This window comes from Ricinus communis, chromosome 1 (genome assembly GCF_019578655.1).
Source record: "Ricinus communis isolate WT05 ecotype wild-type chromosome 1, ASM1957865v1, whole genome shotgun sequence".
Classification (NCBI taxonomy): domain Eukaryota; kingdom Viridiplantae; phylum Streptophyta; class Magnoliopsida; order Malpighiales; family Euphorbiaceae; genus Ricinus; species Ricinus communis.
Genome location: NC_063256.1, coordinates 33,520,460 through 33,544,391, shown reverse-complemented (window position 1 = coordinate 33,544,391; position 23,932 = coordinate 33,520,460). Strand labels below are relative to the sequence as shown.

The 23,932-nt window shown below is 29.9% G+C and overlaps 2 protein-coding genes across 2 annotated transcripts; one reads left to right on the top strand and one right to left on the bottom strand.

Annotated features, from left to right (window-relative positions):
• The first annotated feature begins 3,553 nt into the window (after window positions 1–3,553).
• LOC8267815 (ankyrin repeat-containing protein P16F5.05c) lies at window positions 3,554–8,833 on the top strand. The gene is made up of 7 exons (XM_015726436.3): window positions 3,554–3,828; window positions 3,907–3,994; window positions 6,574–6,638; window positions 7,942–8,010; window positions 8,078–8,127; window positions 8,209–8,364; window positions 8,496–8,833. Exons 1-6 carry the CDS (start codon window positions 3,760–3,762, stop codon window positions 8,318–8,320), a joined length of 453 nt encoding a protein of 150 aa, XP_015581922.1. The 5' UTR covers window positions 3,554–3,759; the 3' UTR covers window positions 8,321–8,364; window positions 8,496–8,833.
• An 11,342-nt stretch (window positions 8,834–20,175) lies between these two features.
• On the bottom strand, window positions 20,176–22,982 carry LOC8268536 (protein LATERAL ROOT PRIMORDIUM 1). Its single transcript, XM_002530852.4, has 2 exons — window positions 20,933–22,982; window positions 20,176–20,832 (listed from the first exon to the last, which is right to left on the bottom strand). The coding sequence occupies exons 1-2, from the start codon at window positions 21,618–21,620 to the stop codon at window positions 20,486–20,488; spliced, it is 1,035 nt and encodes a 344-aa protein (XP_002530898.1). The 5' UTR covers window positions 21,621–22,982; the 3' UTR covers window positions 20,176–20,485.
• Window positions 22,983–23,932: the final 950 nt, after the last annotated feature.

The window sequence follows — 23,932 nt, the reverse complement described above, 5'->3', positions numbered from 1 at the left end:
AAGTATTACTACCTTCGAAAAAGATTATATGATGAAAATATGATTACTTGCATAATTTAATAATTTATGAAATATTTGGTAAATTTATGAAAAATACTAAATTTTTTTCGTAATCGTAAAATTTATTGCTAATTTATAAAAATGTTAATATTTTTCATAGTTTTTTGTAATCTAAAATAAAATCTTAATAAATTTTAAATGTGTATAGATTTTTAATACTATATTATGTTAGTTTAGTGAATTCCTATTCTAGTTAGTAGCGTGTTGTTGAGTTTAAGCTTTTTGAAGAAAATTTTGTATCTTATTAAGATGGAAATGGTACAATATATATCAGTTTGATACAACAAAATAATAAGAGATAAATCTAGACTTACAAAGATAGAACTGAATAACAAGAGTAGATGACAAGTTTAGAAAAACACAAAGTAAATACAAATGGTGGAGCTTGTCACTTAACACCCCTGGGCAAACCTATAAGCAAAGCAAGTAATGCAATTTGTCATGGAGGAACTGAAATCGTTGTTTGCCTAGGGGTTTAGTAAAGAAATCAACGATATGATCTCCTCTAGAAAGAAACCTCACTTCCATAAAACCAGCTTTGATTTGTTCCCTAACAAAGTGATAATCTAGCTTAATGTGTTTGGTTCAAGCATGAATTTGTAGTTAAACATGTTGCTCTAATATTATCACACCATAAAATCACCTTATTCAAATAAGAAAATACAATTTCTAAAAGTAATGATTTTAACCATAAAAGTTCTGCAGTTTCATTTGTAATAGCTTTGTACTCACTTTCAGTACTAGAGTGTGTAGTGGGTTGCTTCTTTGCCATCCATGATATCAAGGACTTCTCCAAATAAGTTCCAAAACCATTGGTAGATCGATGAACATTCGAACATCCACCTCGATCACTATCACTGAAGCAATGCAACTGAAAATTAGAGAACTTTGAAAGATATCTAGGCAAATGCTTTACTACCTTCCAATGATGACCGGTTGGAGCATGCATAGATTGACATAGACAATTCATCGTAAAGAAATATTTGGTCTTGTCATAGTTAGATATTGTAATGCTCCCACCACCCTTCTATATTCATCACCTGATAATAATAAATAACCGTTTGATTTAGATAAAGGTGGTGTAGTTGCCATCGGTATTAAGCAAAGTTTAGCATCTTCCATGTTCGTTTTCTTTAGCAAACTCGCAATATATTTCTTTTGAGTAAGAAGAAGACCATTCTCCAAATGATGTACTTTAATCCCAAGAAAGTAGCGTAATGTTCCATGTCTCTTACAGGAAATTCCTGTTGTAGTGTTTGATGTAATCATTCACTTTTATAAGATTAGATCTTGTAACAATTAGATCATCAACATAGCAAAGCAAGAAGAGATGATTATAGAGCCATCATGAAAATAAATAAGTTGGCATCCACTTTTCAAGGAATAAGGCCTTTGAGAAAAAATTGTTCAATCTATTCAACCACTCCTTTGGAGCATGCTTTAAGTGGTGACACTCCTCTCTCATAATCTAAAGTGAAAGTATTAATGTGGATATGAGAAAACAAGAAAGAGGTTAGATGGCCTTGACGCATGAATAGTTATAGTGCGACGGGACGAAACCTGATAAAATATTATAAATTTCACGAGGACTTCAGCTATGACATCCAAAGTAAATATACAAATGGAATGATTAATGAAAAACTATATGACAAAATAGTATTTAGTCTAGCCAATACTTAGTAATTTTTTTTTTAAATTCAAATTTAATGAATGAGATAGTGATATGCATTTTTTCCTAAGTTGCTTAAACTAGTAATGCAACCTAAATTTCTTATACCAATATAGATTGAAGTAAAGATGGTGTTTCTAATACATTTAATCTAAAAAAATTTGTAACAAATATTATTATTAAATTGATATATGATGGTCAACCAATAATAATAACTAAAACTAATAAAGATACGAAGGTAAAAAAAACTCATTAAATAAATAAATAATAAGGTTCAGATATAAGTAAAAAGCTAAACTAAACACTTATGGAAATTAGCATGATATATTTAATCCACTGGCCATTGTAATTTAAATAGAAAGACATAAAAATAAAGCAGAAAGAAATAAAAGCTCCCTCGAAATCCAGGAATTCTTCAAAATATGAAAATGATTGATTCTCATTCTTCACTTATTGAAAAGCTTCTTAGATCTACAAAGAGTAACGAAAAAACTAAAGCTAATTGTTTATGGAAAATGAACTGTAGAGAGTTGCAGAGAAAGGAATAATGACAGGTGCAGACTAAACTCCTCTCCCCCGTCTTATTTAACTGATCTCCACTACTCGTAGAGATTTCTTTTGCAAAGTCCTTCTTCAAGCATAACACCATTAATAGTTATCTTCTTAACTATCTTAACTAAAACAAATAACTTAAAAATAATTGTCCATAATTATATAATAACTAATTAATTTCCTTTTGTGGGTCTTGTCTTTTTCGGCTAGGTCTGACAATTAGTAGTCACACATCTTTATTCTGAATCTCAGCAGTGACAGTCCAATTTAAGTCCATTTATGAATATTTAGCTCAAATTTTTTCTTTTTAACTATTAATATATGAAATTAGATAATAAAGCTAAAATGAAGTAATAAACACACATTTTCACATATTATGTATATAAAATATATACTAATAAATCACTAAAACACCTTAAACATAATATCAACTTATCATTAGGTAGTTCAACCATTAGGTCATATAAATATGACTTAATAGTTTTAAAATTTTTATTTTCAAAATTTAGATAATACAAATTTTATAATAATAATAAGATATCAAAATTAATAATTATTACCTAGATATATTAAAAAATATTAAATATATAAGACCAAAAATAAAATAAATCATATATCATGTAAAATTTATAATTTATATAAAAGAAATATAAAATACTACTGTGATATAAGACATTTTAGTAATATTAAATTTATGAAATTTATAAATGTTAGTATAATTAGTTGAAAAATAATGTTGGTTTAACTCTAAATAACAATTATTTCTTTTAAAATTTTTACTAAAATTAAAATATATTACAGTATTATTCCATATTTTTTATAAAATTACAAATTTTATATGATATGTAATTTTATTTTTTTATTTTAGTTATTTAATAGTTTCTAAAATGTTATTATCAATAACTCTTAATTTTAAAGATTATTTTTAATAATTAAAGAATATTTCAAATATATTTGGAAAATATTAAATTAAGTAAAAATATAATCTTATATGAGTTTGGATTATTTAGATTTTTAATTATTTAACTATTTTTGTTAGATAATAAAATAAATGATAATTTTAGTCTAATTTTATAATAAATTAATTTTATAGAATTTGGTATTTATCTGAAACTTAAAGATTAAATTTTGTATATCAATTAAGGTTTTTAATTGGAATAAATTAGCAATTTTTACTAAATTATTGAATAAATTTACCAAAAAGTTGAAATATGAGCTAATTGTCCATCGATTTCTAAGTCCAGGACAAATTGGCACTTTAACCCTCAATTAAGCGAAAATAGGTTAAGAAAACGTAGCTACGGTTCATTTCATTTCATGTATATCAAAGTTCGGCTGGACTCGGGTGGATTACAGCCCTACCAGCAAGCGCCATGACATTTCACTGTTAAACAGTACAGCGACTCTTTCTCCTCTTTATCTAATCTGAAGTTGGTTTTTTTCTTTTTCCTATTTAGACAAAGTGCAAGAAATTAATAATGGGTACAGCGGAAAATCAATCAGAGCAACTGGAAGCAACGTCTGAGAGTGTTGATGCATTGCTCGAGGTACCCTCTAATCATTTCTTTTGGTCCTATTGTTTGACGGGTTAAATAATAAATTGTCAATTTTCTTTTCATTAACAGGCTGCTAGATATGATGATATTGATGACATTAAAAGCTTAGCATCTTCTGGGATTTCTCTTGATTCCAAGGATTCTTTTGGCCGTACAGGTTATCATTCATGTTTCTTGTTCTGTTCTATTCTTCAAGCATTTTCCTTTTTGCTATTTTATGGCTTTCTTTACCTTTATCTGTATTAGCTAGTTGTAAATTTTGTTCATTCTTTAGTGTCTATTTGTTTGATAATTTAATGGTTGCTCTTAAGTTTTTGTGTGCCTAAGTAATGAGTAGAGTTTAATGCTTTGATATAGTGTAGTTGGATTTAAGTGTTTTTGATAACAGTGTAGTAGTGTTATTTCTGATGCTGCTGTTCAAGGAGAAGCAAGTTGAAGAGATCATATAGGTTAATGAGGTTATAATCTTGGAATTGATTGGAGAGATGGGCATAGGAAAAAAATGATTGTATGGTTAACATATCACATAGTTGTATATGCTTCACATAACATGACGCATTTTATGGATTGTGGAAGTAATGTACTCGCATAATCTTTTTCAGCTTTTTGACATTTTTGTTCATTCTTAATTACTTAACTTAATATTTTAGCCCTCCAATTTGGAACTTGAATGAGGCGCAGAGCATGGTGTTTTTCTTGAATAAGCTTTGCCAATGTGGTATCGATGTTAGCCCCATGGCTTGCAATGGAAATATACTGTATTGGAACCTGGCTACTGATATCCCTTCACTTAATTGGAGAAAATCACCTTGGACTGATTCATGGCTTCTTACTCAACTTTCCAAATTTCAACTAATGTTGTAATGAGTATGTTGTGATATAGGCATCATAAAGCTATAGAGAAAGCAAGTATAAATACTTGAAAAATTTAGAAGCTGTGGTCTAGATTTTGTACTAGGCTTATTTGGGACTCTTCAGTTTGGAACTTGAATGAGGCGCAGCGCATGGTGTTTTTCTTGAATAAGCTTTGCCAATGTGGTATCGATGTTAGCCCCATGGCTTGCAATGGAAATATACTGTATTGGAACCTGGCTATTGATATCCCTTCACTTAATTGGAGAAAATCACCTTGGACTGATTCATGGCTTCTTACTCAACTTTCCAAATTTCAACTAATGTTGTAATGAGTATGTTGTGATATAGACATCATAAAGCTATAGAGAAAGCGAGTATAAATACTCGAAAAATTTAGAAGCTGTGGTCTAGATTTTGTACTAGTCTTATTTGGGACTCTTCTTTTAAGTCATAGTTGGGTTCAGTATTACACTTAACCGACTATATTAGTTATTTTTCATTATTTTATGATCAAGAATTAAGATTTTGTTTAGCTTAATTTCTAATGTTGTAGGATAGTGCTGATGCCTTTAAACTTATTTTGGGTTATCTATTTCTGTAATTCTTTTGATCATGTATAGTCTTTAGAGAACTGGGATAGTGTTGACATTCTTTTATTTTTCATCATGTCCCAAATTCGTTGAGAATTGAAATTAGTTGTAGGTTTATTACAATGCTTCTAATGATTTTCTGATCAATGAATTTGAAAGAATTTTTGGGTAATTATGTTGCTTTGGGTTGTTTGATGCATTTGTTGCCCTAGATATGTTGTCAATGGGATTTGAGTGCACACGCTGAAAAAGTACTGATATCAGAAAAAGGATAAAAAGGAGGCAGAATTGTGAAATTCTTCCTACAGTGCATATAAAATCTACACTGTGAACAGGCTCCAGAAATTGTTTTTCTAGTCTTATTTAGATACGCAATGATACCCTTTCACTTAATTGTCCACATAAAGGCTCAACCTTTCTCCTTTGAACAATTCTAAGGTGCTTCTGTTATATCAGTAATAAGGATATGGAAACAGGAATAGGAACAGTCTCTCATTATCACTTTTGATGTTTCTGGTAATAAAGTTCCTTTTGCATTCCTGATTTCTCCTTCCTAGTAACCAAACAATGCAATAATGAGTAACTCACATCTCAGCATATTTTTCATACATCACCTTGCTTATTTGTCAATTATTAAGCATTCCATCACAATTTCTGTAGTTACTTTTATCTTTGCAATATCTCATGGTAAATGAAATTTACAGGTGACCATGATAATAACAAAGGGTAGGGTATCTAAGAATCTCTACTTTAAGCATTAGCACAATAAGAAATGATCTAAATGTTTTGATATGCTTCTGGATGTTGAATTGCTGACTGTAAATTTCATGGTTGAAGCAGGACAGCTGGCCTTTAACTTTTTAGTTCCCTCCTAAATGAAGGATACATTTAAATCTTAAAAAGTTGTAGTTTCTTTTATGGATTTATTAGGCTAAATAAAAGAAGAGAGAAATGAGCTAGAATGGGAGAAACTGCAGCCCATTACATTTGCTTGACCACTTTGATGACAATGACCATCAAGTTTGCAATGTTTGCGTACCTGCTATTTAACCATGTTAGGGTATCACTAGAGTCATTACACATTCTATAACAGCCATTGCATCTCATAATAGTTATCATTTAATGCCAGTCAATGATTTCTGCATTTAGTTACTAATTGGATTTAGGGAAAGAAGAATAGTTTGCTGTGATAATTGATTATTTTAGTGCTTTTTGAAATATGATTTCTGTATTCTGTTTGAGTTCTGCATGGTTCGGATGTTCTGACTTTGTTCTACTGATGGAATTGCAGCACTTCATATGGCTGCTGCTAACGGGCATCTTGACATCGTGGAATATCTTATCAGCCAGGGAGTGGTAAGACATTCATCTCATAATTTTTTTTTCTTTTTTTCACGCAATCATTTTTAGACAATAAATATGCTATTGTTTAATAGTTTATTTGTCGGTGTACCTAAGACCTTTTGTTTTCTGGTATGACAATTAGTTTACTGTGCTTGCATGTCAAGCTGACTTCTTGGTAGCATACGCAATCTTTGAATTATCATGAAAAGAAAAGTATCCATTTTTAAAGTTCTTAACTTCATTGGCCACAGCCCAACTGACGGGATGTATGTGTGGGTTGGGTGCTTCAGTGGCCCTTTGGATTATATGGAGCCTGATTTTGGAATGTAAGTGCAGAATGTTACTGAATCAAACATACATATATACAGATATAGAATTATTGTTTAAAGCTTCATAGAAGCTTATTGATAACCAACTTAATGCTATAAATGAGTATGGTCAGAAGTTGTTTGTAAGTTATAGTTGCTGCAATATATCAGAATCTAAGATAGATCATTAAATGGAAGAAGTCACCTTTAAAAGATAAGTTCTTTTCAGTGTTAAAGGAAAATACATATGTGCTTGCGTAGCCTTCTCTAACTAATTGAGAACTCCATTAAAATTTAGGTGGTCTTTAAATTCTAACCGCCTGGAAACAGAACAACTTTTTTTTCCTGGCTTGACTTTCTATCTGTATATTCCTGCTACAGGTAAATTAACTGCAATATCTGTTGAAATCCAACACAAATATCATGGTTTCCCATGAATTAGGAACATTGGCACATATAAATGGATTATTATTAAGAATCATGCCTGAGATGGTTTTTCTGGATGCTTAAAAAATGAGCCATGCACTCTCAGTAGTAGTCATGGAAGTAACAACCTACATGGCTATATTGGCCTTTTTGAGTAATGAAATTTGTTCACGTCTGATTTCTTGCTGTCAAAAACTATGTTGTGTATGGCGTGTGTATCACTTACTATGATTTCTCTGTAAAGTAATGATAGCAACTGGGCAATGTTGCACCAACTTCATGTTATCTTGTAACAACTGCTTCAGCTGTATATTGGATGCTTAAGACGATATTTATTGCTTGTGATTTTCCAAATAGAAGGAAGAATTATATGAAAAAGAATGTTGAACCCAATACTTATACCAAAAGTCCAGGCAGCATGACTTAATTATGCCCGTGTTTCACCATAAATTCATTGCAAATTCATGATTATGCGGTGGTTCTTATAACAGTACCATCATCTTCTTTAGCACACCATAGTGAACCTTATATGTAAATGCTTTTGAAAGACCTGTTTAATTTTGAGAATGTCTGTTGTGCAGGATCTCAATGCATCTAATGAGGAGAAGAACACAGCTCTTCATTGGGCCTGCCTTAATGGTCATATTGAGGTATCACATTCCCTTTGTGACATAATTACTGGGATTTAGATAGATAAATAAATGGTGATCTTTGCAGGTGGTTAAAAAGTTGATTCTTGCTGGAGCAAGTTTAAGCCTTCTAAACTGGTATGCGATTTTAAACCTGAAATCTGCACTCTCTCTTTCTCTCTCTCTCAAATAACTACTGAATAACTGGATGATTTTCAGCCATGAGCGGACTCCAGTGGATGAAGCTGTTACCCGAGAAAAAATGGATGTTATTGATGCAATTAATGCAGCTGTGGCCCAACTGGAACTTGCTGGTGTTCAGGTTTCCTAACGCAGCAACTTTCTGGTATAAAGCATAGTTTGATATTCTCACAGGTATTGCTAGCTTGTAATCTCTTTTTGGCTTACAACTGTTTGTTGATGCTTTCAATTCTCGGCCTAAGCCATTTAAATTAAATTATAATATAGTTTTAGCCCATCAAATTATTAAATGGTGATTTATACAGGATGTCAAAGAAGGCAGGAAAAGGTAGTTTGTTCCGAGTCGGAAGGCTTACTTTGCGAAGAATTTTCTCAAGTGAAGCATCTTGAATTATGCTTGCCACTATATTACTGATGCCAATGGAGGAATAAAGGAAAAGGTTGTCACTCACACTCATCAATCTCCCAAGATTCATCCTTTGGGCTCTTTTTTGCCTAAATGTTGGCTTTACATTGTAAAGGTGCAATGCATACTCTTTTAGATAACATTTTGTGTGATGAGAATTTTCTTTTACTGATAAAAGTAATCTTTCCATAGGAGGATTCATTAACACTTACTGATAAAAATTTTCTAGTTTCTGGGTTTGATTTTCCATTAGGAATCGATAGTTTTGTGTATCTTAAAAAAAAAAAATACTATTTTTTGAGTTTTTTTTTTCCGATTTACGGTGTAGTTTTTTTGTTGTTTCATCAAAAAATATTACGAGAAAATCAAAAATCAATCAAAACTGTAAATTAAAAAACAAAAAAAAAAACTGTACGGTAAAAATTTAATTTTTTTAAAAATATACTGTAAATTTTTAAAAAATAAAAAATAATAGTATTTCTAATATTTTTTTGTAAATATGATCGAAATGACTGAATTAAAAATGAATTATTCATGAATCATAAAAAGATATAATTAGTAAATAAATTTAAGCAGGTATGGATTAGTAAAAACATTAAATGTTAATATTTTTAACTTATAAGTTAACTCATAAATTATGAATAAGCTGAGCTGTTGCAGCAGCCGTGAGGCCGATTCCTTGAGGTATTATTTCTGTCGGTCATGCAGAGAGGGACTGCAGCTTGCCTTAGAGCTTAGTCTGCCACAAGGATCAGATTGTGTTCATGTTTTTAATTTGTTAAACAATGGTTTATCTTTGTCTTTTACCTGTTTGAGTTTGATTATTAAGAAATGCAGACAACTGTGTTCTTCTTTTCCAGAACCGGTTCAGGTTTTTGAGTATTTGCTGCAGCTCATGAAGCCGCTGCTTTGCGATCCGTTGTGATGAACCGGTTAGGCGGATTGGTGTTTGTCCTTTGTGGCTTGCTCGGATTCGACTCTTATTCAAATGAGGTTATAGATTTTCTTTCCGAAATGGTATTCGAACGAGCTTTTTATCGAGCCGCAGATTTTCGGATATCTCGTATGCTTTTAGCTTTTAAATATTTAAATGTGAAAATACAAATAATTACTTTGGTGACCGATTGTAGAGGATAATGGGTACTTTTATAAATCTATTGATACAATTTCTTAGGAACTTCATTTTGGTTTCATATTTTGTTTTCATAAATTAAGTGGGGATTTTCAATGAGGCAAATTGGACAGTTAAGTGAATTGCTTTCCCCCAAAAAATAAAAGAAAAGGAAGAAAAATCATCAATTAAAATAAAATATGATTTATTGAATTAACACTAAATTAATAAGTTTTTCTTTTTCGTGAAAATTTAATAAGTATTTTATATACTTCGCAGTTAATCAAGTTTATGATTTTATTTTTTTTATAAAAAGAAGTTTATGATTACTATGCTTTATGTGATATTATTATTATTATTATTATTATGTGTTTATCGATGAGATTTATTTTCCATCAACGGCTAGGAGACAGTTTGCAAAGTCATAGTTCACCCTCGTGTATATTCTAATTTTGTTTGTGAGCGAAGTTACTCACTTAAATTATTATTACTATAAGAATTAAAATGATTTTTTAATAAGTTAATATAAATATAATATATTTATTAAATATATTTTATGTATCTTATTTTACCATATAATATGAGTCCATGTATTGTTATATATTTTGCAATTTTAATAATTTGACCTTAGAAAAATCTAATTTTTAGATATAAAATTATCAAACATTTAAATTTATTCTTACTTTGTTTTAATAAGCCATTGCTAGCATTCATTTTTGTATATTTTATTTTTAATTGAATAATCATTTATTTATCTAAAATCATATAATTATAATATTAAATTTTATAATTATATAATAGAATAAGATAAGCATGCTGATAAATAAATAAAAATTAATGTTTTACTTTTTATATTTTTTTAATCTTATAAGATAATATCTTTAATAATAAACTAAGAAACAATAAAATAAAAATAAGAGAATTTGTTTCTTCAAGTAGAAAATAATAAGGAAAAATGATGGAAAGATTAGATAGATTTTTGAGATAAGTACAAAATAGTACCATTTAATTTTACCATTTGACAATTTTTAATATGTAGTTTTTTCTGATAAAATAAAATATATGGTAAAAAAATCTTGATAAAAAGTAGTATTTTACCATTAAAGAGTATCGATTGGAAAAATATTTAGCCATCTTCATTCTGATCAAGCATTATTATCATATTAATTCATGGTTTAAGGATTCATTAACTTAACTAGATCGATTTATCTGTCAAACAATGATGTTTTAAGCTGTTAAGTTCTAAATTCATATTATCAAACATGAGTAATATAATAATGATGACTAATTAGAGTGAATATAAGTTAAATTTAGAAATAAAGACCGATTTGGTTGATCTTGTCGCTCGACTTCAATTTAAAATTTTTAAGGACATTTTAGTTTAAATATTTTTATATTTGGCCCAATTAGATCTATTTTTTACAAAAACTGAGTCAATGGACTACGCACTTTTAAAAAAGAATGGATATAATAAAAAATTAAAAATCAAGATTAATTTCTTATATTAAATTAAATTATTAAATTAATATATATATATTTAAGTAAAATATAATATAAAAAAATATTGCTTTTTTTAGTATTCTTACTATTTCTTTTCCTTGTAATAACGCTGAAAGAGACAACTATGCTGGTGCCGATAGCAGATTTCTGCAGAATTATGGTGGTAATAACTATTTATTATTTAATTATATAACTATACTAAAATTATAATTATTATTTTAAATTTATTAGTTATATTTATTTTTATTTCTTAAATAAAATTAATTTAATAAATATACAAAAATTTAAGCTAAAAACATATAAATTTGAAACGGACTAAACTGAGCACAAGTGATAAGGTGACTGACCAAATTGAACTTTATTTCTTAAAATTTACATTAAAATATAATAATACATGATGTATATTTTGATAAAATAATTAGTTTAATATATTAAAATTAATATTTTAAAGTAATTCACTTACAGAGATTAGTAAAATATTGTATAAGAGATTATATATTATGAACAAATGAATTAGTACATTAATAGAATAAAACTAAATATTTTATATTTTATTCTGACCTCTTATCTTTAATTTTTATAAAAATTAAATTCAACTATATTTAGGCTTTTATATAAATAAATAAATAAATATATATATATATATATATATATATATATATATATAATCCTAATAAATTAAAGTTTTTAATTAATAAATTGTAGTCATATAAACTTTTTAATTAATAAATAGTTCCATTAATAAATTATTTATTAACTAATTCCAATATAATTATACATATATATATATATATAAACATAAATTTCTTTTTAATATATACTTATTTTAGACATATAAATATTATACTAATAAATAATTATTTTATTAATTATATTGTTAATTTATTAATAAATAAGTTATTTTTTAGTTAAATAATAATTCTAATCCCAAAAATAATATTTTAATTATATTTAAAATATAATATTAACTAATAAATTATTTTCTAAATTATATAGTGATTTGTAATCTTAATAAATAACTTAGTAGTTATATTTTTAATAGTGGTAGTACATATGATTAGAAAATCAAAGAATATTTTTGATATATGTACTGTTTCTAATATATAAATTTTTTTACTAAATATGTATATTTATTTTTGATACTTAACTATTAAATTATTTTATATTAATATTATTTTTTAATTAGATAATAATTCTATGCTATTAAATGAAATTTTAATTATAGTCTTTATTATAATTAATTTTAATCATATTCCAATTATATTTATAGTTTTAATTTTATATATAAATAATCTTTATATTTATTATATTAATAAAATTTTAAAATATTAATAAAAAATATTTTGAGTTATTATTATTTTTCAAAATGTGATAGATAATTATAAAAATATTAAAAAATTTATTAAAACTCTTTATAAATGCAATTTTTCTCATATTATAATATATTGAAATAATAATAAAAATTATGTAACACATATTTTTAACAACATATTGAGTTACACTTGTTTCAGAATGAACATTAAATTAACGTCCACCATATCATCTAACTATTGAATTTTTCTAATTAATATCATACTTATTACATATAATAAAATTAGTACAACAACATTAATAATAATAATAATAATTTATTTTTATTTTAAAATTCTATTATTGTATCAACTCATTACCATCATCATTACCCTTGCCAAGTTTGCCATCGCCACCACCATCAGTAGTAGCTACCGTACTGTTACCACCACCAGTTGTTCATTGCTGCTGCAGCCACCTTCGCCACCCACCACCATCGTGCATGATCACCTCAACCACCACATTATTATATATCATTGCTACCACTATAAATATTATAATTACAAGAGAAATTCTCTACATTTATTTCAATTTTCGCCATTATAATTGTGAGTATAATGAGAGGAAAACATCACACCTCTCATTATATATATTTAGATTACTTTTTGTTATTATAATTCAATGCTCTTTTTGAGTAAAAGCCTAGTTTCCTTCACGTTTTTTTTATTAAAAAAACAACATATATATTTTAGTTTTTAATTTTTTTTAATTCTTATTTTATTTCATCGATTATATATATAAGAGTCCTTGTTCTAAATACAAATAAAAACATAAGAATTCAATAAAATAAAATAAAAATTTAGATACTTAATAGAATAGAATAAGATCGAAAAGTTTAAAGACTTAATAATAGTTTTACCTTTTTTAAATTAATTTTAAATTTTTATTCTCTTTTGATTATAATTTTAAAATTTTCAAATATCTATTCTTTTCAAAACCAACTTTTTAGAACTGCTAAGAAAACTCAATTTCTTCAGAAAAGTTTTCTCTAAAATTGTCAAGAAAAACTTTAAAAATGTCTAAAATTACACATTTGAAATTGGGCATTCATGTATCTCTTTATTGATCACTAAAATTAAAGGGAATATGTTTGACAAGCATTGCTCAATAAGAAATGGGTTATCTCCAAACTTTATTTTAATATATTCTTAAAGTCTAGGAGAATTGTTTTCATAATCCTTAAAAAGTATATATATATATATATTCTCATCATGTTTTCTAGAGAATAAACATGACCTAATGCATGTTCTATGGAAGCTAATTTATTATATATTAAATGAGATTTTTCTTTTCAAGATGGAAACCTAATCAGTTTTGTCCACATCCTTGATTAAATTTTAGTACAAGCTACCTAAGCTAGGGATTAGGGACATAATTACAGATTCTAAGGCACACTTATATAAACTATAGTATATAAGTAAGTGCACTTGAGCACTAAAAGTCAGGCAAGTATAATAATACTACAACAAGAAAATTTTACAATTAAAAAAAAAAAATCATGTTCTTTTATTTATTTAATGTATAGACCATATTATATATAATAAATAAATAAATAAATAATACCAATGTTTATGAGCACTAAAAGTATCAATTATACCACCATCATAAAAGTAACTTTTAGTATTAAATTTATTATTTTTGTTATTATTTATTTAAGTATATGTTGGATCCATTGAGCAACAACAATGCAAAATACACCTCCTTGTGCTTTGCACAGGTTTTGGCTCTTATTGTTAACATCATTATGGGTGATCTTTTCTCAAACAAGTTTCTGAAAGGCTATTTGGTTTCCACTTTCCATTGCTAATAATTATTTATTTGCTTATATTATGAGATGTTAAGAACCCACCAATCAAAATTATATAAGCCAAATCAACTGATTACTTTTTTCTTTTTAAATTTTATTTTGAAAGTATGATTACCTTTCAACTTTGAACTAATATGTATAAGCAATTATCTGATATTGTTACTTAATTAGCAGGATTTGCATCCCTTAGTAATTATATAAATTATGAAACAATATCTATTACTTTTCATTAATATAAATTATGATTTGTTTATATTTTATATACTAACTTAGTATAATCTTGAGACCTTTACGGATGGTAAAATACCATCTTAAGAATTTTAACATAATTGTATATTCAATATTTGAACTCGAAATATTAATTAAAATAAAATAAGAAATTTATTATCTCATTCACATGTATTTGAAACTTATTTTTCTGGAATCAATAAGCATATACAATACATAAAAAGATAAGTCTTGCATCATTTTCTTATCATAAATTAAAAAGAAAAGGGAGAAAAAGGGATTTGTTGCTGCACTTTTTAAAAAAAATAAATACAGATGTCAACCCCAAGCAAACTGTCTGAATCCCATAATTTTCTTTGCGGGGGGAGAGGCCTTGGCCCAGCAGTGGCACATCAGTTGCGCCCTTTGATAAAGAAGATAATAATATGATGAGCTGCTGCCTGCTGTTTTGGGGAATCTTTACTATTCAACTTTGTGTCTGTTTGTTCAAATTTTGCTAAGCAAATCTATCATTTAAATGGACCATTGCTTCTATAATTGTGTCAAATACCTCTTTGTCCAACCCCATCCACATACTTCATTCTCTCTCTCTCTCTCTCTCTCTCTATATATATATATATATATATATATACCCAAACAAAGCTGAAGTAATCTAGGAGACTTGGAGGAAAAAAGAAAAGAAAAAGAAATCTAGTTTGTATGTTTCAGTCTTATTTTAACAAGTTGAAAGCTGTGAGTAATGTAGGTAGATGGAAACAACAAAATGCATAGGGTAAATGACTGAAATAATTAATATTCTTGCCATAAATGAGGAGAGCAATTAAAGCTGGCTGAGAGCAATCTAGTACAGCTTTGATGTGATGACACCACCAACTATCTAAGAAACCCTTTTGCTTTTGGGTGCCTTTCTCTTAAGAAATGACAAAACAATAAGGATACCTAAAATAAATGTTTTAGGATGCACATCTAGCCCTAATGCAACCCTAATATATATATATATATATTTTAAATATTCTCTTATGTGTATTATACCTAATATAATTGGCTAAACTATATAAATAAAATTTATATTATTATTTCACCGCTAAATATATAAATATTCAAAACACGCATGATTATCTAACAGTTCGATGTAACAAACGACCAGTAGCCACTACTTTTCTTTTGTCTTAAACTAGTTAGCTAATGACATGGATTAAGTTTGAATATAGGGTCATAAGAACTTTCAGTTATAATCTTCATTCTAGTTCTCTCCATATTTGCAGCAACTTAAGGTTTCTGATCTACCTTTCCGACCAATTCACTTACTCCATACAAGTGGCAAAAGAATTTTTTTTTCCTTTTTTTTTATAAACATAGATAGCCAAAAACAAAAAAGAAAAAAGAAAAAAAAAAAAGAGAAGAAGAAAAGAAAGGAGATCAAAGAATCACATTCACTTTGGAAGAGTGGGACAAGAACTAATAATTAGGAAAGTAGAATCTCTGAACAAGATTTTGGGCTCTGCATTAAAATGAGCATTGGAGAGCAATATACATTTCAGGAAACTGTCACTTTGGAAATTGAGGGGATGACTTTTGTTTCACACAAGTGCTTTCTGAAACTCCTGCCACTCAAACAGTTCCATTATAATAATCATCCCACACTCAGGAAGATGCCTTTTTGTTTATGTCAAGTGGGCATTGCTTGTACAGATTTTCAAACAAACCCAAAAAAAAAAAAAAAGTAACAGAACAAAGGTAAAATCTTTACCCTTTTGTTTCCTTCTTTTCTTACCACCCTTGAAACCCAAAAAGAAAAAAAGAAGACTAAAAATTTGTGGACGACGACTTGGTGCAGTTTTTGGGTACATGCAGCTGGAAATTTCAATGTCTCTCCAACAATTTTAAATGCTATATGTTGTACTGCTGTACTATCCAATCAACCCTGTAAATTTTGTAGCTCTAACTTATGGAAATAAGAAAAGAAAAAGAAAGTTGCACAAAACTTGGAATTCATGATGATGCTATCAATTTCAGTATGCTTAAATAGTGGGAAGATGCAATAACTTTAGAAGCAGAAAGAGGGAAAGGAAGCAGCTTCTTATGTATAGAACTTCAATGCTTGTAAACATTGCACACATTCTTTTACTTCAATGTTCATAGACTCAGTTTTACCAAAAGTCATAAACCCTAAGGCATGTTAAAAGTTGTTCACTCACAGGAGAACAATTTGCCAAAAATGTTTCACTAGAATTGCACTGTCAACCAGTACCAAAATGACTGAATATCAAGCTCTAGCCTGTCTTATTTGATCAATATATCAGCCAATGAGCAGATCTAATATAATGTTAACAGACATCTGACAATTTTAACAGCTATGCTCTATTTTTTAGAAAAAAAAATATATTTATATATAAAGGAAAATGCTCTTCTGTGAAAATTGAATCTCTAATTCCATTAAAAATGTTGGCAAACAAACAACAAAATAAACAAAATCATAACAAATAAGCTAAAAACAAGTACAAGACCTTGCAATGAAAATGCCATCACATGCATATGATTGATCTTTGATGTAACACATAGGACATAAAACAATGCTGGCATGTTATGAAAAGTCTAAGCAAAATTCTGGACTATGTCAAGAATATTATGCAAACATATCCACAAAGTATCTGTAACTTCAAACAATAAAAAAGAACAATGCATATAGTATGCAGAAAGGATTTATTTGGCCATTGAAATTTGAAGTAAATATCTGAACAAAATCTATCAATAATGGTGTACCAACAAAGATTTAATAAGAGAGTGCACTAAGAAGAAGCTTCCATAACCAAAAAATAATAAGCAGAAGCAACTAATGCTACAGTCACATAAACTAACAAAGGGTATAGCTCAAGTGGTCAAGGTATGCTGTAGCACATGAAATATTGGAAATTCTGATTGAGAATAATTTGAGAAGAATAGTGCAAGTCTTAAGAATAGTGCTTGTTATAAATTTTCAAGAGTGGACAACAAAGCAACCAAATATGACAAATGATCTAGTCACATCAAATCAAGTCCAAGATTAAACTATTAATATCACACATCTTATGTACACAAAACAGACCATAGAAATGAACACAAACACCACATATAGTATGATAAATATATAACATTCAACTGATTCAAAATTGGAAGAACTAGCATACTGCCTTCCACCAGCAGCAGTAAAAAGTACTATCAGGAAATGGAACAAGTTGGAAAAAATGAGTTAAAAAATCATGGATGTTACTCATTTCCCTAATTTGTTCTGGATGAACAAGTACCAACAGGAAATGGAACAAGTTGGAAAAAATGAGTTAAAAAATCATGATGTTGCTCATTTCCCTAATTTGTTCTGGATGTACAAGTACCAAGATTGTAAAATTTTATACCTAATCTTAGATGTCTTTCTTTTGATCGCAAGCTATGACTTAAGAACCTAAGCTATGTTACTTACGGAAAATTATGCAACAGTTATCCTATCTCCAATCCTTTAATCACAGAAAGCATGGTCATAAAAAGTAATTCAAATCATAAGTTCTGTTTAACACCAAAGATTGCAAAACCCACTTGTCAGCAAACAGTAGTTATAAGCTTGATCACTGTCCAATAAAATATGTATACAAAAACAGACAGTGATCAGTATTGGTGGATATGTGCTCTTATTGCACCCTAGATAAAAGCATGAGTAAGAAGCAAAAGAGAATTTTCTTTTGTCCTCGTAACCAGGACATAGCATATGACTAGTTGCCCAGGAATAAAATAATATAAATAGATCACTTGCAAGAAACTGTCATTTATATGAAGAAGGTATATACACATTATTATAAATGTGATTTGCTCCACTATTCCTGCAAAGAACTCCCATATGGAATTGATTGACATGACCCCCATACATGCATAAGCATACTGTGAAACAAGCTATATTCCATAAATGGCAGGAAAAACCTTTATCATCACCCAACATGGATTTTTGGAAAATGCCAGAGAATAGGGCAGACAAGTTATATCATAAAATTATGGATTAAAGAGCAAGCAACAGATATGGACACTAATGTTAAAAATTATCTCCGTCACTGCACACATTAATCTGTCAGCTAATTAGTGAGCATACAATATCATCATGTGCTGGTGCCTGTCATGAAAATAGGCAGTGCTGTTTTCTGCAATATACACAAGGAGTCTAATAAAGTTGTTTTGTTTTAAACAAAATAATGAAAAACATAAAGAACAAAAAGGGGAAAGAAAGGTTGCAACAAGCTCCAATGGGAATGTCTATATCCCAGGTTCATGCATAGTTTGGCATGCAGCATATCAAACAATAACATTAAAAATAAGCAATGTCAAAAAAAATGATGATGATTCACATGACAAAATCTATCAATTCATAGAATAAATGAAGAGATCCAATGGGAGACAACATGGCAGTGGGCGGAAAGAAAAAGCTAAGCAAGCATTACATACATGCATCATTTAGTTAATCCACAATAATCAACATTTGCACAAAAATTATAGCAAAAAGGATAAGTCACACTTAAATGAAGAATCTCTCAAGGAATAATATACTATCATTACAAGCCACAACTAAGAATTAAAAATCATCACAAAAAAAGCACAAATAAATAAGATAAATGAAAGATTAAGAGCAATGGGGAATATAAAATTGGTTCAAATATTCCATACATTGGATACACACAACAAACAGGAACAAAGAAAAACCACAAGAAGATGGCGATAGTAAATTCAGTTTATCAAAACAATGGAGCAAGTAAAGAAGCAATGCATCATCATGAATTAACATGTGGGGCAAAAGATATAAAAATGAGGATAAATCAATGTTTCCAAAAAAAACAAAACCAAAAACTGCAAAGATTAGAATATGATATGATTTAGAGGTAGAATACATGGTCTAGTACTTAATTTGGGTGGGAAGCAATTCCAATACAAGGATAGTAAGAAGAAGCAAGTACACCATGTGTTGATGAATGCATGCAATTGCAAGGTTGTCCCTTATTATAAATATGTTATGAGGAAGTGAAGTGGTCTGAAAAGGACATCCATGTATTGCTCTTTCTTGTTTGGCAATAAATGATGGTGACGTTGCAACTACTTCTCATGCTAAAGTCTAAAGGTAAGCAATAATGATGGATTCCACATTTACTGCTAGTTGATGAAGAACCAATCTAACCGAACTAACCCAACAGGAAAGATAAAATGGTGCAACAAAATGTTAGCCTGCAACTCATGACAGTGTATATGACTGCAATAATACAAACGATGGAACAAAGAAGTGAAGATTCAGCATAAATAGGGAAATTTCACAACAAAAACAAACCATTTATGTCTAAAGCTAGCATAAGCTGAACAGTGAACACGGGCAAGACAAAATTACAACACATAAAAAGCTAAGTTTCATGCCAAAATGACTTTTGATGATAGATAATACTTTACACTGTAGATCTCACCTTTGTCAAATAAAATTCCGATGAACAAAAAGAACCAAGGGAAAAAAAAGAAAGAAAGAAGGCTACAACTTCAAGAAAAGCAGACTGATTTTATCATCACAAAGTTTAAGAACTGATATGTCTAGAAGATCCAACAAGGATTTTTTCAGCTTTTATTATCTATCTTTTCTCTAAAATTTTGATACAGGGAGATACTCTAATAGTGAAAATGCAGCTCCTTTGGCATGTGATGATCCTCTGAGTGCAATTACACAAGTAAAATAGATATAAGGAACAAGAAAACCACAACCAAGAAGCTGAAAATTTCAAAGACATAAGTTAACAAGATACAAATCTAGAAGAGTAACTTACCAATATCCTATTGATAATAATTAGCCAACATAAGGAACATTAGACTAGAAATGTCCATAAACCTTGAAAAGTAAACCTCAGTTCATTGGATTACCATAGGCTGAACCTCCAAGCAACCCTCCACCAGATGCAGCACCATAAACATCCGATGGATCAATAATCGGTGAAGATGAGGCACCATTCCTTCCACCACCATCTCCACCACTGCTAGCACCACCCAAATGCAATTCTGATATGTTAGGGAAACCATCTCTTGTTTCAACTCCTTGATCATATAAAAACCCTTTAAAAACATGGCCGCCAATCTTTACCACAGCTTGGTATGCATACTCATCTTCACCATCATCCATTGCTGTCACTCTAACACACTTGAATACAGCCGGTGCACGTACTTGCCCTGGCAATGCCTCCTTAAAACTCACATCTGTAACAAATTCAAGAAACCCTATCAAAAAAATTTTATACAACCCTAAACCTTTATTGTATAATGGACAAAAAATAGAGGGTTAAAAAAACACAAAAACCTTGATGACTGGAGCTAGTATCAAAGCTTCTTGGAGGAGTAGTATTAGAAGTAGAAGTATGAGAAGTAGTGGTAGTTTGTGAGTTTAAAAGTCTAGGTTTCTTGACACCAGAAGTAGACACAGATGAGCCAGTACCACCACCAATAGCTGTAGATACCATTAACTGACGCTCTCTCCTCCTTGCTGCCGGTACCCATGTGCTCTTCACGTGAGTAGCACAGTCATAACCACGACTTTTACAACAGGTCCTGCACCTTCTATGGGTACAATCTTTCTTGGCTTGGTTACCACAATCTTGGCATGATGTACCAGATGAAGCTGAATTAGCACCAACAACACCACCACCACTAGTATTGTTACCACTTTGAAGCAGATTAGCTGAGCAAGTGTTATGATCAAGAATGGAACCAGTGGTTTTCTTTATATTATTATATTGGTTCTGGTTTTGCCAAAACTGGATCCCACTAATCTTATTACTGCGGCCATTATTCAACAAATCTTGATCATCCATGTGGCATGGAGCCGCTGTGAGAAGTGGAATAACACCTACACCAACACCGACACCAAGGGCAGTGGCAGCATTTGAGCCATTGATTGGATCATTAGCAAGATTAATAGAAGATTCATGTTGATGATGATGGTGGTGATGATTAAAGGAAGCAGCAGGAGCAACAACAAACATTCCCATTTCAGGAGGGATACCATAGTTGATGGTTCTTGCGGGGTTAGGCCAAGTGGGTCCGCCTCCAGCTGCAGCAGCAGCGGCGGCGGCGGTGGGTCCGGCATTAAAGCCGAGGGAGAGGTCGTCCGGGCCTGCGGCTCGGATGGCTGAAGAAGAAGAGGAGGTAGCCCAGTCTGCAAAGGCTCCTGAGTCGGATAAGAGCTGCCTACTCCTTGTAGTAGCCACAACTGAATTAAATTCGTTTTCTTTGATCGATTTCAAGAAACAACAATAAAAAAGACACAATCTTTATATACACATAACAGTAATACTAAATGGGTTTTATTTTATTTTATTTTATTTTTTCTCTTTATGACAATTATAGAAGAGAGAGAGAGAGATAGAAAGTTCTTAAGAGAAAGAAAGGATATATCTATGGATGTATGTATGTAGGAGTTGTGTAAGAGAAGGTGGGGTCAAAAAGCTCTGAAATTGTATCAGAAGAGAGAGAGAGAGATCTTGTTTGTTGGGGGTGGGCTTAATTTTGTTTTTGTTTTAATATCTATTTTATTGCTCTAAGTAGGACTGTGATGCTGCCATTGTTGGTAGGTTTTGCTGGCTTTTGGTTAAGAGAAGAAGATGTTGAGTTTCTTTCTGTTAACCAAAAAAAAAAAAAAAAAGAAAGAAAAACAAATATAAATCTTCTTCTTACTACACCAACTGTCAGTTTGGCTTTTCTGATAAAAATAATAATAATAAGAATAAGAATAATAAAGTTGGGTTTTTTGAGAAGGAGAGAGATGACTTAGTTTAGTTTTCCTCTGAAGGATAAGGATTTAGTAACTGCAGCAGGCTATCAGTATAATTTTGCAGACAGACAAAAGCAGCAGTAGTTAGAGCAGCAGCAGCAGCAGAAGCAGAAGAAGAAGAAGAAAGAAAGAAAGAAAGAAGAAGAGAAAACAAAGCCAAACATAATGCAATAACGACCCTTTTAACAACACACACACACACACACACACTCTCTCTCTCTCTCTCTCTCTATTTTTTTTCTCTTTTTCTTTTCTAAAGCTTTTCTCTTTGTGTTGAGTATTATTATCTATGAGTAATGTGTTTACTTGTGTTTGGCTTTTGCCTATTTCCCTCTCTCACACTTTTTTTTCTATCTCATAATCATAATCATCATCATCTTCTTCACTTCTTCTTCTCTTTAAGAGCTCTTTTCTTTTCTTTTTTTTTTTCTTTCTTTTATCTCTCTAGAGGAAACACAAGCACACACTTTTCTCTATATTGTTTCCTAGAAAGAGAGCTACAAAAATAAAAATTGAGAAAAAAGGGAAAAGAAAATGAGGTGGGTTCCTCTCTACCTCTCACTCTCTTCCTTTATTTCTCTCTCTACACCCTCTTGCAATAGTATAGATAGTATTGTGATTATTGGAGAGAGAGAGGGAGAGACAAAAATAAATTAAAAAAATTGAAAATTAAAAATATTAAAAGGGTATAAAGACTTTTGTTCTCTAGTTTTTGTAATTTTATGGTGTCTCTTAAGTCTTAAAAAGTCACATGACACCTTTCATTCATTCACCTTATGCCCCCCTCCCCCCCCCCCCCCCCCCCCCCCGCCCCCCCCCCCCTTCTTCTTCTTCTTCTTCTTCTTCTCCTTCTCCTTCTCCTTCAATGCCTTTGCATGATTAGTAATACATATCCCACTCTCTCTTCACGCGCGTGCATATCTTTTGTCAATGAATGCTACAATAACATGTGCAACCCTACATTTAATGTCGGGCTCTTGTTGGTCTGTGTGATTCACGCGCTGTGGAGCAGGGATAATGTGTGTTGAAAATGATGTAATGTTTTTCATTTAAATAAACATGGAGTGGAAGTAAAGAGTAAGAGAAGTGTAGAGTTTCCATAGAAATGCATGTATCTGATTTGTTGTGTCGTTTGGTTGGGGATTGTCAGATAAAACGGGGATAAAAGATTTTTAAAATTGTCGTTTTATGTATCATACGCTATTAATTATTATCACTGTTAGTTGGGATTTGGATACAATACAATGTGTTTGTTCTTAGTTCAAATTCCATTATCTAAGTTGGAATTTGTTTTCTAAAACTTATTAATTATTATTATTATTTAATGTCAATGGGGAAAATAATTGAGTAATGTTGAAAATTACAAGAATCAGTTAGATATTTTCATAATTATCAAAATTAAATAAAATTATTTTTATTTAAATAAAATTAAATAAATATTTTCTCTTAAAATTATTTAATTGAAGGTGCATATATATTTGCATTTACAAGCAAACTACCTTTTTTTTTTCATTTAATCAGCTAATTTTC